The 17282-nt window shown below is 41.4% G+C and overlaps 1 protein-coding gene across 1 annotated transcript in view; it reads left to right on the top strand.

The window, feature by feature from the left end:
• Positions 1-1203: 1203 nt before the first annotated feature.
• BRCA2 (BRCA2 DNA repair associated) overlaps positions 1204-17282 on the top strand; it is a 39666-nt gene continuing 23587 nt past the window's right edge. Inside the window, exons 1-10 of the mRNA XM_060235304.1 lie at positions 1204-1452; positions 3851-3955; positions 5343-5594; positions 13567-13660; positions 13884-13933; positions 14031-14071; positions 14155-14266; positions 14403-14458; positions 15524-15635; positions 16118-17236. Coding sequence (XP_060091287.1) covers positions 3877-3955; positions 5343-5594; positions 13567-13660; positions 13884-13933; positions 14031-14071; positions 14155-14266; positions 14403-14458; positions 15524-15635; positions 16118-17236 — 1915 coding nt within the window. The 5' untranslated portion in view covers positions 1204-1452; positions 3851-3876. The remainder of the gene's footprint in view (positions 1453-3850; positions 3956-5342; positions 5595-13566; positions 13661-13883; positions 13934-14030; positions 14072-14154; positions 14267-14402; positions 14459-15523; positions 15636-16117; positions 17237-17282) is intronic.

The raw sequence follows: 17282 nt of genomic DNA, 5'->3' as shown, positions 1-17282 counted from the left end.
CCAAGTTTTTAAAAACTTTTTAAAAATAAATTTATTTTTTCAGGATTTCAGATTTTCTACAAAAGTGCCCTTTGTAGAAGGATATGTTTTGCCCCTTTATCAGCTCCAGTCACCAGATTTAAGTATCCAAAGTTCTGGCTGATTTTCCTATTTGCCTATAATATATATGAAGCAGATGCAATTAATGGGGTAGGGCAGGGGTGGTCGATGGTAGCTCTCCAGATGTTTTTGCCTACAACTCTCATCAGCCCCAGCCATTGGCCATGCTGGCTGGGGCTGGTGGGAGTTGAAAGCAAAAAACATCTGGAGAGCTACTGTTGGCCACCCCTGGAGTAGGGAGTTCCAAAGATTTGAGGCCATTACTGACAGATGTACTTCCGCTATGGTATGTTCCAGCATCAAGGCCTTTCTGCCTGACCTCAGAAAGCAGGTAAGCATATAAAAAAGGCAGCCCTTCAGGTACTTTAACTCAACTCATTTTGAGCTTTAAAAGTCACGACGGTGCATTGTGTCCAAAACCATACTGCCAATGTAGTTGGTATAAGATAGGCCTTACGCTCACTCTAACGGACCCTCCTGACTCAGCCTTCCATCCTTCCGAGGTCAGTAAAATGAGTACCCAGCTTGCTGAGGGGGAAGTGTAGATGACTGGGGAAGCAAATGGCAAACCACCGGGTTAAAAAAAGTCTGCAGTGAAAACGTCGTGATGCGACGTCACCCCAGAGTGGAAACGAGTGGTGCTTACACAGGAAGTCTTTACCTTTCTACTAACTTGCTGGTACATTCTGTACCAGTTGAAGGGTTAAATGTGTATTAACATCTCCGAGATAATTGAAAAAGTCCTGTCTGCATATCTAGGATATGGTTTATCAAAAGAACTATGGACTTGGAAGATTGTTTTGTATCTGTTGCCTCTGTTCAGCTTGGACATCACAGTATGTTACAATACGGGACCGCAAAAGGTTGCTGCATCTTTGGAGGCAGTCAAAACACCGTGGAAACTGTGTCATCGGCTGTACAGTGCAAGTTGCATGCAATATAACCCTTCAGGAATTCTAGTTTTTGTTGCCTCCGCTCAGATTTGTTTAAGCTGTTACCCAAAAAAACACCTGCTTGCGCTCACTCACGCACATAGAAAGAACTACATTTCCCATGATCCTCAAACTGAATCATAACAATTATCTGCGTGTCTGCAAATTTCCCGGCGGGAAGTAGTTGCCCGCATCCTTTCTTCACAAATTTTCCTCTGACCTTCTCTTTCCACTTGTGTCCCTAGCAGAGACCGCTTTATTGAACGTCTGGAGTGGACTGCCTGCGCTGTGAAGATCTCTTGAGGGCGAAGGCGAAACGAAATCTTTGTGTTTGTTATAACTGCGCACGCGTGTGCGAGATTTGGCGCCGGAATTTTCATTTTGAGAAGACGATTCAGTTCCTGAAGCAACACGGAGTCTGGTTAGTCTGGGTCTTTTGGCTAAGTTTTGTTGTTGTTTTGTCGTTACAGTGCTTGTTAGTTACATGTTTTGGGTCACCACCACCACCTTCGTACTGAGTCCCTCTGCGAAGGTGTTGTTCTCTAGTTCTGTTTGGATGCCTCTTTCCCCCTCAGAGGAGTCGTTAACCAGGGAAGGGGGCGTGTCATCACTAAGCGGGGGGGGGGGCGATTACTGCTTTGATTTGCGTGAGGAGGTTGCCCCCTTCCCCAGCTAGGCAACCCTGTCGTTACGTTGAATGGGGATTTCTCCATAAATAAGCGTGTTTAGAATTTTCGGTCAAAATATGATATGGGGCTGGGGTGGGGAAAAGCCAGCCTTTCAGCTTGGTTCCCGACGTTTCTTTTGTACCTTTAATCAGGGTGTAGCTCCGGCGAGATTGAAATTTTGAGAAAACGTACATGATTATATGAAGTGGAAACCTAAGGGCCATTTGGGAAGGGGCTCGTAGTGGGGTGATGTGCATGTACGCACACAGATCTTTAAAAGTGAAGGTAAAAGGCTACCAAAGTGTGGTACAGTGGTTGGAGCATTGGACTAGGATCTGGAAGACTCATGTTCAAATCCCCACTCTGCCAAGGAAGCTTGCTGGGAGATCTTGGGCAAGTCATACACTCTCAGCCTGAACAGCACACTGGGTTGTTGTGAGGATAAAAATGCAGGCAAGGAGAACAACGTAAACTGCTTTGGGTCCTCACTGAGGAGAAAAGCAGTAAGTAAATAAATAAATACTTGAGGGTCTAGAGCACCTTCTCCATGAGGAAAGGCTAAAGAAGATCTTGGAATAAGGCAACATTAATGGAGGGGGTGAGGTTTATACAACTTTACATGAATGTGGAGAGAATGGACAGAAAGAAATGCAAGTCAGCAATTATGTATAAAATACATAAATTCATTACACAGGATATGGTGGTGGTCATTAGGATTGCACATGGGACTGAGTGGAAAAGGGGCAGCCTGCCAGAGCCTTTAATTATGTTTTAATACCCTTGGCAGATGGGACTGACTATAAGGTACCACTGCAGTGGACTGAAGTTGATTCCTTTCTATTTCCAGTGTGCTTCGTGTAACAAAAAAGCTGCTGGATGATACAGCAGCGTGTTGTGGGTCCTCATGAAATGAGAATACTGTTCAGTGACACCAGCAGCTATATATCATTAGCCTGCAGAGAAAACAAAAACAAACTGAGAAAGGTTCTGTTGGGTTTTTAAGTTGAACCCCAGCTTTATTGTAATAATTTAAAGTACTTTAATCCTACCCTTCCTCCATGGAGCATAAGGCTATGTAAAGCATTTTACACTGAGAACGGGTCCAATTGAGAGAAAATGACTGGTCCAAGGTCATTCCACTGAGTTTCCAGTGCTTTGGAACCTGTGTCATTACACCTACTGTTAAACATCCATTACAGGGTGCATAGTCAAATGTTTATTTAACCAGTTGTCACTGTTTTGATTTCTGTTTTCTTTAATATAATGGTTTGTTTTAAGACAGTGCAAACCAATCACCTTTCTACTCTACACTATGAAAAATGTATCTAGGGAGATAAGTCACGTAGGCTTCTTCCTTCGCAGAGGGGGGAAGGTAAGACTTTGTTAACAGACATCTCCAAAAACAGTCTGCCCATAGGGAAGAGGTGAGGACCAGAAAACTTCTAGTGAAGTGTGAGCCCTGTTGCTGTTTGGGATCAGCTTAATCAATCATTTCCTCAACTATAGCATCCCCACTAGCTCATCACTTTTGTTGGTTGGCCTTGAACCCTTATAAGAAAAATATATCTATGACTTCAACTTGTGTTCTCTTATTTTTAGAAAAATATTGATGTATTTTTTTGAACTAAAATAGCCTGAACTTTTGAATCTTTTCTCAAGAGAAAAAGTGCCCCAGTTCCTTGATTGTTTTGGCTTTCTTTTTCTGTTTATATATTTTAGGGATTGTGGTAGGTGCTGCTGATGCAATAGCTCCCGTCTACTAGTTATGCTAGTATGGCATTCTGCATCAATTTGATTTATCACCTTTATCTAGTTTAAAGGGCATCATTCATCATACTAACAATTCTTTGCACTTTCGGTAAACCACCTAAGCAAATTCTGTTGAAGCTGTTTTAGAACTGGGTCAGTGCAAACAGTCATTTCAGCCATAAATGGCTTTAAGCAGGCCATTGTTCTGTCAGTTCCCATGTTCGCATAGAGGGAATAATATTAGCATTCTTCACGGGGTTGTTGTGAGAGTTACTTTGATTATTTATATAAAGTGCTGTGAAAAATTAAATGTGATACATAAGCACTAAGAATTATTAGTTCTTATTGGTTAAAATACTCTGAGGTAGCTAAGTTTGAGCGCATTTTAACATAATTTTACAGGTTTACATAACAATACCAGTGATGCTATGGATAAGAAGAATGTTCCCATGTCTAAAGGGAGATCATCTTTCTTCGAAATGTTCAAAACACGATGCAGTGAATCAGGTACCACTTGAATTTGTAAAACTTAGTTATGAACAGTGCAAGTAACTCCCTTCTAAAGCTATCATATATAAATTGTGTATTTGATTAAATAATTATTTGAAAATAATTTACTTTTTGCACATTTTATTTTTACCACAGTTGTTCTTAGTAGTATATTTTCTAAAATTTGTGTAAGCATGATGAACTGATAGATACTCATGCAAAAGTACTAATGAAAAGTTATCAAAGTTATCAAAGTATATAGCAGGAAGTTTGGATGATGGCATTTAAGTTTTTAGTATGGTTCAGCTGGTCGTTTAACAGCTAAGTACATAAAAAGACCAATGGAACTGTGCCAATACACTACTCCAGGATTATAACTAAAAATTCATATATTTGCAATTGTCGTCGTCATCATCATTATTATTTGTTTATTTATATTTCGCCCATTCTCCCATAGGGGCTCAGACTTCAAAATTATGGTAATATCTTGCACTTAGTCAATACAAACAATATATCCTTCGGATTAACAAATTGTATATGTCTTACAATAATTCATTCATTTACACTGAAGTCCATCATTAACCTTGAACTGAATATCCAGCCAAACAATCAATTCATTCAGGAAAATGTCCTTCAAACCATGTAGTTGATTTCTAAATATCCAATATGATCCAAGAAAATCCAGAATGAAGACACCAGAGTGTGCTCTTGGTTTAGTATAATCTTCTAATAATGGACTGCAATCTATACTTAAGTGTTCTCTACGCCAAATATGGAAATAAATGTCCTACAGTCTACTTCTCTTAACTGCTATATATTGTAGACACTACACAAAAGAGTTCTATAGAACTTGCTTATTGCACAGAATTCAGCTGGGTGTCTGAATCTCCAAATTTGTTCATCTCCAATTTTGCCTGCTTGTCTTCTCCATGCTATATATTTTCTCTTGATTGAATCTAGGACAAAGATCCCCCTCATGGCTCCTGCTGTTTTTAGAAAGTGAGTGGGGCCAGGTGGGGCTTTTACACAGCAGGACTAATGATTGGCCATTGGAGACCGATTCGGTGTGCAAATTAAAACAGCATTGTTTCAGCAGGAGCTGCTACTGCAATGCTGGTTTTATTGTTCTTTCTCATCTTTTTTCCCAGTGCATTTTTTAAAATTACCCTTCTTCTCCCTGCATTGGGGCTTCCTCTGTGGCTGGATTTGCTTCCTGCAGCAGCCATTTTGTAGTTGTACCCGCTATGACACTATTCTGGAATTCCAAAGGTGCTGGAAAGGTGCCCTGCTCTAGGGCATGGTTTGGCTTGCTGTTTTGGAAAAACGTTTCATTCATTTTGATAATGTGGGGCTTAAGGATGTTGTTTTCTATCTTGGAAAATCCTGAATATGTCACTTTTTTTAGACTTAGGGCCAATAAGTCGCAACTGGTTTGAAGAGCTGAGTTCAGAAGTTCCACCTTATGACTGCAAAATATTAGAAGATGCTGAATATAAAGCTAGCTGCCTGGATCAACACACTTTTAAGATGCCGAAGAAGAAGCTGTTTACAAATAGCCAGTTATCTTCAACGCCAGTGATTTTTACAGAACAGAGTAAAATCTCATCACTGTTTGGTTCTCCAGTGAAAGAAATGGATCAGAGCAAAACAGAAGCAGGTGAGAAGTTTCACACATAACATTTCGAAGTACAGAGTCTTAAGAATATATTGCAACAAGATATATTTGTTAAGGAAAACATAAATTGGCTTTGACATAGATATCTTCTGCAAACAGAGGGAGAATCTGCAGCTTCTTCAGCTTACCTTGTTGAGTTAGAGCATCCACAGTCCACACCAAATCCCTTACAGTTTGTAAGGGACCTCCAACCCTAAGGAGCAATGGGTTTCAATGAGAGAAATCCATGGAATGCAGGAGAGGTGGGAAAGCCCTGTTGTGTGGGCACATTTCCACTTATGTTGCTTTGGATCCAACCCATAGTGTCGTCATCTACTAGGTTATAAACTGCACACAGTTTAATGCCCTTGTATAGAGCTATGTTGTGGTGTCATCTGGAATACTGCTTGCAGTTCCGGTTATTTTATCTCAAAAAGGACATTGCAGAGCTGGAAAAAGTACAGAAGACGGCAATCAAGCTGTTTAATGAATTAGAGCACCTTTCCTATGAAGAAAGGCTGGAGAGTCTGGGATTGTTCAGTCTAGAAGAAAGCAAACTAAGACCCGAACGTGATAGGGACTTATAAAATTATGGTTGGGTGGAGACAATGGATAAAGTTTTTTTCCCTCTCCTTTTCCCGTAATATTAGAACTAGGGGCCATCCACTTAAGTTGTTGGAAAACAGTTTCAGTACAAAAAACCAGGAAACAATTATGTCTCTCTCTATCGGCTTGACTTCGCGAACGAAGATTTAAGAAAGGTGCAGTAGTCCACGTCTGCTGCAGGCTCGCTGGTGGCTGACAAGACCAATGCGGGACAGGCAGGTCCGGCCACAGTGGCTTCAGGGAAAAGTCTGATTTGGGGTTGGTGCTGTAGCAGTATGATTCTTCCTCAATCTCCTTTTGTCCTCAAGACCAGCTATGCGTGCGTTCTCAAAGGAAGAGACAGCCTGGTGGATGGTGTGCCTCCATACTTTGCGATCTGAGGCTAGGTCAGACCACTGGTGATGGTTAATGCAACAGGTACCAAGGGATTTCTTCAAGGAGTCCTTGTACCTCTTCTTTGGTGCCCCTCTATTTCGATGGCCAGTGGAAAGTTCGCCATACAGGGCAATCTTGGAAAGGCGGTGGTTTTCCATCCTGGAGATATGCCCAGCGCAGCTGCGTCTTCAACAGCAATGCCTCGATGCTTGTAACCTCCGCCTGCTTGAGGACTTCAGTGTTGGTCACAAAGTCACTCCAGTGGATGTTGAGGATGGTGTGAAGGCAGCGCTGCTGAAAGCGCTCAAGGAGTCGCAGGTGATGACGGTATAAAACCCACGATTCGGAGCCGTAGATGAGGGTTGTCATCACAACCGCTTTGTAAACATTGATCTTTATGCCTTTTTTCAGATGCTTGTTGCTCCACACTCTTTTATGCAGTCGGCCAAATGCACGGTTTGCCTTTGCCAGTCTATTGTCAATCTCCTTGTTGATCTTGGCGTCTGAGGAGATGATGCACCCCAGGTAGCTGAACTGCTGGACTGTCTTCAAAACTGATTCACCCACAGTGATGCAAGGAGGGTGATAATCTTCCTGGGGTGCAGGCTGGTCGAGAACTTCTGTCTTCTTCAGACTAACTTCTAGGCCGAATAGCTTGGCAGCCTCTGCAAAGCAGGACGTCATATGCTGCAGAGCTGATACCGAGTGGGAGACAAGTGCAGCATCATCAGCAAACAGTAGCTCTCGGATAAGTTTTTCCATTGTCTTGGAGTGGGCCTTTAGTCGCCTCAGGTTGAACAGGCTGCCATCGGGGCGATAGCGGATGTAGACACCATCATCATCATCTAAATCTACTGCGGCTCTTTGAAGCATCATGCTAAAGAAGATCGTAAAGAGTTGGCGCAAGAACACAGCCTTGCTTTACACCTGTGCCTATTGGGAAGGGCTCCGAGAGATCGTTGCAGTGTCTAACTTGGCCTCGCTGGTCTTCATGTAGCTGGATGACCATACTGAGGAACCTTGGGGGACATCCTAAACGTTCCAAGATTTGCCACAGGCCGTTCCTGCTAACGGTATCAAAAGCTTTGGTAAGGTCGACAAAAGTCACATATAGACCCTTGTTCTGTTCCCTGCATTTCTCTTGGAGCTGCCTGAGAACAAATACCATGTCGGTGGTGCTCCTGTTAACTCTGAAGCCACACTGGCTCTCTGGGAGGAGTTCTTCTGCAATGGTGGGCACCAGTCTGTTCAGGAGTATTCTAGCAAGGATTTTGCCTGCGATGGAGAGCAGGGTTATTCCCCGGTAGTTGGAGCAATCTGACTTTTCCCCTTTGTTCTTATGTAGAGTAATGATGATTGCATTGCGAAAGTCCTGTGGTAGTTTGCCTTGTTCCCAGCAGGTGACAAGTACTTTGTGAAGTGTGCTATGTAGTACTATGCCCCCATGCTTCCAGATCTCTGGTGGGATTCCATCAACTCCCACTGCCTTGCCACTTTTCAGTTGTTTGATGGCTTTAACAGTCTTTTCTAGGGTGGGGATCTCATCCAACTCTGTTTTCACTGGTTGAAGTGGGGTGAGGTGAATTGCTGAATCTTGAACTACATGATTGGCACTGAAGAGAACCTGAAAATACTCCGACCACTAGTTCAGTATGGATGCCTTGTCTGTGAGGAGTACTTGGCCGTCTGCACTACGCAAGGGACTCTGAGCCTGATATGATGGACCATATACTGTCTCCAGGGCTTCGTAGAACCCTCTTAAATCACCAGTGTCTGCACACAGCTGGGTTCTCTCTGCAAGCTTGGTCCACCACTCGTTCTGAATGTCTCGAAGCTTGCGCTGGAGGTTGCTACATACAGCGCGAAAGGTTGCTTTTTTCCCGGGACAGGAGGGCTGAGCAAGATGTGCTTGGTAGGCAGATCTCTTTTTCGCCAGTAATTCTTGGATCTCTTGATTGTTCTTGTCAAACCAGTCCTTGTTCTTCCTTGTGGAGAACCCGAGGACTTCTTCAGAGGTCAACAGGATGGTAGTTTTTAGGTGTTCCCAGAGTGCTTCTGGAGAAGGATCTGTGAGGCAACTGGGGTCCTCAATTCTTGTCTGGAGTTTTGCCTGGAAGGCAGCTCTAACTTCGGCTGACTGAAGGCTGCCAACCTGAAACTTCCTCCGGGGGATACCGCCTCTCCTGGGTGTAGATTTAAAGTGAAGACGGAGATTGCAGCGTACAAGACGATGATCTGTATGACATTCTACACTGGGCATTACTCGGGTGTGTAAGGCATCTCGAAGGTCTCTCTGGCGCACCAGAATGTAGTCAATAAGGTGCCTATGCTTGGACCGTGGGTGCATCCAGGTTGTCTTTAAACTGTTCTTCTGCTGGAAGATAGTGTTGGTAATGGTGAGCTGATGCTCCGTACAGAATTCTAGCAGGAGGTGCCCGTTATCATTGCAGTTACCAATGCCGTGTTTGCCAAGTACTCCTTTCCAGGCTTCCGAGTCTTTACCTACTCTGGCATTGAAGTCACCAAGAATGATTACCTTGTCCTCTGTAGGGGTCTTCCATACGAGGTTGCGTAGATCAGCATAGAACTTATTCTTTTCTGCAGAATCTGCCTGAAGGGTTGGGGCATACACACTGAAGAGTGTTGTATGCTGCTTGTTTTGAAGAGGGAGGTGCATAGACATGATGCGATCTGAGTGACCTGTTGGCAGGTTTTCGAGTTTAGAGGCAATAGAATTCCTGACCATGAAGCCAACGCCAGAAAGGCGACTCTCAGCCTTTGACTTACCCAACCAGTAGAGGGTATAGCCAGCACCATGTTCTTGAAGACTACCTTCCTCAGGGAAACGGACCTCACTGAAGAGCTGCTATGTTGATATTCAACCTGAGAAGTTCGTGGGCAACTAGAGCAGAGCGTCATTCGGGGCGACCACTGTCTACTGTGTCAAGCATGGTTCTGATGTTCCAACACGCAAGCTTTAGTCTTTGTGAGGCAGGTGCATGCCTTTTCTTTGTTGTTATTTTTCGACCGCAAGTAAGGATGCCTGTTGACCGCGGCTAGCCAACTGCGGGGGGGGGGGGAGGAGACGAGCTTTGTTTAGGCCACCTTTTCTAGGCCCCTCTCTATATGGAGCAAGCAGTGCTGTCCCTAAATAAGGCTGCTTGGTCGTTCAGGGTGCTGCCGAAAAATGCTTTCGTCTCCGGGTCAGCATCAGGCGACCAATACCCTGAACCGCCTACATGCAGGATCGGGACTGCGGCTTCCAGTGGCATCTTCCACCTGCCGTTTCGCCCCTTGCCTATCGCTGCAGGACTTGGTATGTTGTGGGTTGTGGATGTGGATACCCTTCAGGCCTGCGCAGAGGAATTTTTAAGTGAAGCGCAGTGTGCGCAGTACTGGCTCCACCCTTTCACCATGGGGTCATCTGCCATGGCCCAGTAAGCCGGGACGCCGGCAGCGAGTCCTCCAGGTGGTAGATGTTACATTAACGAGCTCTGTCTGCCCGGGCTTGTTGTTAGAGTTTTCCTTCTCTTGGCTGGCGAGGTTGGTGAGCCCAGCCTGCCCATCCGGTTATACCGCCAGACATTCGGTCGCACCATGACGTGGCAAACTCTGTGAAAACGGGGGGGACCAGCGAGAAGGTGTTGCCACGGATGCAGTAATGTAGGAGAGGCCATTGCAGTGACCATCTGCCAGGCATAGCCAGACAGTGCCCACACAGCGTTCACTACACCGGGAAAGGAGAGGCGATGTATTGCGCATGCACTTTCCCGGGGGGGGGGGGCAGGACACCGGAAGGGAGCCCACCCCCCCTAAACAATTATGTACTCAATAATAAACTGTAGAATTCAGTGTCAGTGGACCTAGTTGGTGTCCACAAGCAGTTTCATGGATGAAAATTCCATCAAATGGCAACTTGTCATGATGATCAAAGGAAAACTCTATATACAGAAATGGCAGACTTTTGAATACTACTGCAAGAAGGCAGCATCAGGGAAGCCTTGGTCTCTATACCATGTTTGGTTCTCCGGGCAAACTGGTTGGCTGGTGTACAAAATAGTTTTTTGGACTAGATGGACCACTAATCTCATTCAGCAGGCTGTATTCATGTTCTTATGGTTGGAATTGTTCCTTGTTTGGAACTCAGTATGGCAGCAAATTCTGTGTATTTGCTTGGATATATCTCATCTCTATTGAGTTGGAGACCATGAGTGTATTTAACTGGTTTATGACCTGGCTTTCTCACTGAGAATCAAAGCAGATTACAAAAATAAAGAAAACAATTCAGTCAGATAGCATAAGACATCTATGACAGGCCCGTTGGCACTTCATATCACGCAGGTTTTCCTGTAAAAAATTAGTTCCCAACTGTAACTGAGCACCCCCAAGTATGGATTTGGTATTTTTAAAAAAGTCTGTATGTCCCACGCTGTGACGAAGATCTGATTTTTCTTTCAACCCAGGCCAGGAACTTGATGGGATAAGCAGGAGCACTCTTGTTTTGCCCTTTTCAAATGGCACTTGAGATGGTATAACACTCAAACAGAAAGAATAATTTTGTTTAACAGATAGGAAATTTATAGATGTAGTTGGGAACTGGAAATGCTGAGATAAAAATTGTTGTTAATACAGTTTATACAGTTATACTGTTTATATCAAAATACTGTTGTTGAAGCTTTTTTCATGTATTCTGGGATCTTGTGAAAGGCATTTGACTGAGTATTTTAGTTATAGTTACAATGTTTCTTCATATAGTTTCCTATGATTCTTCAGGTTTCCTGGAGATGGCTCTTTATTTGTGTCAAAAACCAAAAACATTAGTTGCAAACCAATATAGGGCCAATTACTAAAAACTATATATGAAGCCTAAATATTATCAAAAATGCATGCATTTATTGTCTAATGATTGCAAACATTTATGGCCCCAATTGTAGCCTCATTACAGCATAAAAATACAATGTATACAAAAGAGAACTATTGTGACCCAATGTCTTTTGGCCCAACTAGGCCTTCTTCAGTGGTCTAGCACTGCATACTATCTATGAGATGTTGGCTATGATCAGTAGTCTGCACTTGTACTTTCTGTACCACAACCAGAAGGCATTCATTAAGAAACATTACTCAGCATGTATGCAATTGGCTAAGATACAAGGCCAGACTCAAGGAGGCCTCAAAAACATTCTTTTTGCCTTGTGTAATCCATTTTTGATTTTTTTTTAAAAAAAAAACTTTTTTGGTCCTGTATCAACTTGTATATTGTTTTTGTATGATGTATTTACTATTGTATCTTGAGCTTCTATATGCAGACATTGTTGACCACTAGAGAAGGCCTACTTGGGCCAAAATGCAGCAGGTCACAATAGTTCCCTTTTGTATATATAGCATTTTTATGCTGCACTTGAGCTCCTAAAAATGTGTATTTTTGATAATATTTAGGTTTCATATATAGTTTTTAGTAAATGGCCCAATATTGGTTCGCAATTAATGTTTTGGTTCTTGATTCAATTCTTTTGGGTTAAGTTTTTGCCTTCTTTTTTTCTCTTTATTTGTGTACCTAAACTCTCCCCCTTTTCGAAACCACAGTTTATTTCAGTATCCCAAGGTGTCTAGAGAGCCAGTTTGGTGTAGTGGTTAAGTGGGTGGACTCTTATCTGGGAGAACCTGGTTTGATTCCCCCCTTCTTCACTTGCACCTACTGGAATGGCCTTGGGTTAGCCATAGCTCTGGCAGAGGTTGTCCTTGAAAGGGCAGCTGCTGTGAGAGCCTTCTCAGCCCCACCCACCTCACAGGGTGTCTGTTGTGGGGGGAGAAGATAAAGGAGATTGCAAGCCGCTCTGAGTCTCTAATTCAGAGAGACGGGCGGGGTATAAATCTGCAATTCTTCTTCTTCTTCTAAACCCAGTTCCCTATATAACAGAACAAAAATCCCAGTGTAACTGGGCAGGAATTCTCACAAAATATAACCCTTTTCTTCTGGCCTGAATAGGAGTTTCAGCATACTAGCCAATCACCCTTGCCAAAATATCAATCCCAGTTCTGGGGTCTGCATAAAACAGACTTCAGCTTAGGTGTTCAAACCACACTAAATAATGTGTTTACTGAATTCTTTCTCAGAACAGATAGAAAACAGTTAAGGCAAGGAGTTATTTCCCTACACTCCATAGGTGAACATGTCTGACTCTGTCAGACTCACTGACTCCAGTCAACTCTGTCAAAGATCAACTGACAAAGACTAAAAAAAAAAGCCATGCCTTCAGCACTCAGCTAATCATATAGTCCTCCTCAGCTGGCACTGATGGGGAGGGGGTGCAGACAGGAGCAGCCTGCCATTCAAGCTCTCCATTGCAGTGAAGAATTAAGTCAGAGGTCCCCAGCACAGTGGTTCTGGCTGCTGTGGTGCCCACCTTTCCTAGCACCCAGGAAGTGGTTGGGGTCAGGTGGGTCTTTTGTCCAGCAAAACTTCTGATTGACCATTGGAGAGCTGATTGACTGTGCAGATTTTTTAAAATGTTGCTTTGGCAGTGATTGCCACCACAGCACAAAGACCTTCACTGTGTGACTGAAGGTAAGCTGTATTAGCCAATGTATGGCAAGCTCTGCCTCCTATGACCTACCTCATAGGGTTGCTTTGAGAATGAAAAATGATGTGAGCTTCCTCATTCTGAGGAAGGAAGAATGATGTGAGCTGCTTTGGATCCCCAGTGGAAGAAAAAGGTGGGATATAAACGAAATAACGAAATAAACGACATGTACATTTATAACAAACGTTGGATTTTAATTATTTAATGAAATGTTAATTTTATAGTGTAACTTATTTTTATGTTAGTTTTACATATGTTGTAAGCCGCCCTGAGCCACTCGATGGGAAGGGCGGGATATAAATCCCAGATAAATAAATAAATAAACTGAGATCTGTATAAAAGCAAATGTAGAAATTCTTGCACATGCAAACATTTTTAAAATGTGTTTGAGTTGTTATATACCTTTTTTACAGGCAGATCTGTTAGTGAAGCCCCTGCAACAAGGACAAGATTGGATCAATCAAATGAAGTAATCAGTCCCCCTTCAAACACCTTTCTCATTGCAAGGTACATGGTAATTGCCTGTTTTTAGCATTCTAGCACCCTGATTTCATTAGTCTGCTTTCATTTGCACCATCACAACAGTGCTTTGTCCTGTACCCATATCCCTACAGCGCCCATGGCAGACAAAATAGTCCTGTTTGTAGTTGCTAATATAAGATCCAATTGTGATAGAATTTCATTTCACTGTATTTCATTAGTGACTTTTTCCCCTTTATTTTTATGTCAGCCCAGCTGTTTTAAGAAATATATGTGGAACACCTCTAGGCAATAAATCTGGTATGCAGTGTTTTTTTATTATATGCTGTAATACTCTCATAATATGTTATTCCTAGGAGAGGACAAAAAACTTACTGTCTGACTTGATATTTTTCAGCGTTAAATGGAAGTTTGCTTTGTACGCCAAAAGTTTTTCAGGTAATTTTCTCAATATTTCAGCTATTTGAGTAAAACTATTTTAGATTTTTCAGTTTAAAAACTGTTACTCTGATATGTTTTAGGTTCAAACACCAAAATGCATTTCTGAAAGCTTGGGAGCAGAAGCAGATCCTGAAATGTCTTGGACAAGTTCATTGGCTACACCCCCTACACTTTCCCCAACAGTAGTGATAGGTAAATGATGGCAATGTGATTATGCCGGAATAATAATAAAAAATCTGATAGAAATACTGAACTGAATATTAAAAGCTATAAATTCTAATACAACTTGCAATATGATTACAAAAGGTTTATGTTGTTTGAATTTTAGCTACAGGAGATAAGGCAGCTTCGGGGAAAAAACAACATAATGAAAGACTTGCTTTGGTGAGTAATTTTAAAGAATTAAAAGGGTGAAATATGCAAATTTATTTATTTAGATAGTCATGCTCCGTGTTTCTCCCCAGTGGTGACCCAAAGAAGCTTACAACATTGTTCTTCATTACTCCCAATTTGTCCTCACAGCTACCAACCAGTGAGGTAGGTTACACTGAGAAGTAGTGGGTTGATCCAGACTTAAATTCCCCTCAGCAAGTTGAATCATTCCTGCCTCCCCCTCCCTCTGTAGCTCAGTGATCTCCTTGAAAAGCTGCTCCTGGTGACAGGAAACGCTGAGAAATGACATGAAGAGGGTCTGCAGTGGGAAGGGGAAATCAACCTTGCCAATTAATAATGTGTTCCTATGCAAAGGTGTGTCTGTATAAGCCTTCAAGGTCTTCAGTGTTCTAGTCCAGCACTAACCACTACACATTTGTTCTCATTTGCTCTGAAGGTGGGTTCTGGGTAATTTCACCTAGTTCTTATGACATTAGTCGATGCTTCTTAGTTTGTTATTTCACATGTTTTTAGTGTCTAATGATTTTTCTGCTTCTGCTGTTTACAGCTTTAATATTGTGAATTTTTTGCTATGACTTCATTTTCTTAGAAAATCCTTTCTATGGATTTTGTTAGGTGTATTATCTTTTGTAAGCTGCCTTGTAAACTTGTAGCATCAAATATAAATGGTTTACATAAGCCTTAAATAAAGGGCTATCAAACAGTATCTTCCAGAATCTAGCTTTCCAGCTGTTGTCTTCCACTTTTGGTCTTGAAACTGTAAGATCAAATGTTATTTCATAGGGATTTTTTTTTGCCCAAAAATTTACTTATGCATTAAATATGCTTGTAACCAGTTTGTCTTTATTTGTATCTATTTACCTATTTAAACATTTTTAAGCCACCACTCCAACTTAATTACTGAACAGTAAAAGACACTGAACAATAACAAAACATTAAAACAAGAATAAAAATAAAGCAGTTAAAACAAAACACATGAATGGGAGGAAGGGTCAGTGAGAATCGGTGTTCTTAACTCATATGTAATTTGTATAATTGTCCCTTTTTTGGATTCAGATCATGCAAAGTCTTTTATCCAAGTATGGGAGAAGTCCTGATAAAAGCAGTGTGAACATACTGTCTACAACAGGTATAGAAGACTTGTGTTCAGAAGATGACAAGAACCCAAGTAAGCACTGTGTGAGATTTATATAGCTATAACTCCTTTGTATATTACTACTTGAATAGTAAATCACAGTGATTATATAAGATTATTTGAACTTGCATACACCTATTACAATTCTTTGTATGACAATTCAATTAGTTCCCTGCCAAAAATATCTTAATAAAAATTCAAGATGTGTCATACATGTTCTGCTTGTTTGTAGATCTTGAACTAAAATGTTTCTGTAATTCCTTATTAACATTATTTAAAAGCCCCTAGCCAACAATCTAAAATTGTATAGAAGGCTAATTTCTAGAAATATGAAAAGATCGTCAGTTTAATCATTTTTGCACCACAGTAGTTTTTGTAGTTAGCATAATTATCTGTCTGATTAGTTAATGAATTAAATTATTGATTGAATTTTTTGCATTCAGACAAGCAGCCAATCAATTAATAGTTGTTTAACAAATAAAATTTAATTTTGATGGTTTTGTAATTATTTACAGATTTTGGAAAATTATTAGATGGCTGCTTTGGAATAGACAAACTTCCCAATAAGTCAAGTGTAAAGTTAAACCAAAAGCCACCAAATTGTTTGGAAGATGAAAAGATGCATAAAAAAACTGACACTGCAGGAGAAATTGAGAGTAGTTTTTCTATATGCCATACAAGTGGCAAAACTTTCCAAAGAGAAATGAAAACAGCCAAATGGAGTAAAAAGAATTATTCTGATGAATCAAAACATGAGGGTCTTCAAGAAAATAATGCAGCAAAAGAGGAGTCTAAAGATGTCAATACAGAAAAATTTGAACCAGAGTTAAATTCCTCAAAGTATAATCTGCACAGAATGATCATTCCAGGTAACAGTACACAAAACCACTGTACCAATCAAATTAACATATATGTAGAAAAAGAAATGCCATCTTCTGCACTCTCTGCATTGTCTCAGTTGGACTTGTCTGGTCTTGAAATAACACAACTGGAAAAAGTGTCTTCATGTTATAGTGGCTCACCTTCTAATATATATGCCAAGAAAAATTCTGAAGACCGCATACCATCTACTGCCAAAGAGTGTGCTTGTACTAGTACTTTAGAATCACGCATACTGAACACATCAAGTCTAATAAATGTCCACAAATTATTGAAGGCTAATTCTCCAGAAAAACCAACAGGTTCCAAAAATTCTCCAGTGCCCATTGAAATGATAAACAACCAAACCCTTGTGAAAGGTTGTGAGACTAAGCCGGCTTCTGTCATAAATGACTCAGAAAATGCTTCCTTCTTAATGGAAAACACAACTTTTACAGAATTCTTGGAAGCTCATAGCAATTGCCATCATAAATACTCTAAAGAAAATTCTAAAATATCTTGTGGCTCTCTTGGAGACAGTATTTTTACACCGGCTGTTGGTGATGGTGAAGGACTTAAGAAATCAGGCTTGGCAACAATGAGTTCGCTTTCCAGTTTTAAAAGGCGACCCAAAAAATTTGTTTATTCCCTAAAAGACACTTCAGTGTATCAGGAAGAAGGAACTACACAGACAGATGGATCTTATCTTGTGCCATCTGGTGCAGAATTAAAATCTTCCAATGCTGAAGTTTCTGGAACAGCCATTGGGAATGAAGGTATGAGCTTAGGTTTCTTCATATGTTGATTTATGAAAGCCAGATT

Source organism: Heteronotia binoei, chromosome 3 (genome assembly GCF_032191835.1).
Source record: "Heteronotia binoei isolate CCM8104 ecotype False Entrance Well chromosome 3, APGP_CSIRO_Hbin_v1, whole genome shotgun sequence".
Lineage (NCBI taxonomy): Eukaryota > Metazoa > Chordata > Lepidosauria > Squamata > Gekkonidae > Heteronotia > Heteronotia binoei.
The sequence above is the reverse complement of the archived record's forward strand: the minus strand, read 5'-3'. Positions and strand labels throughout refer to the sequence as shown.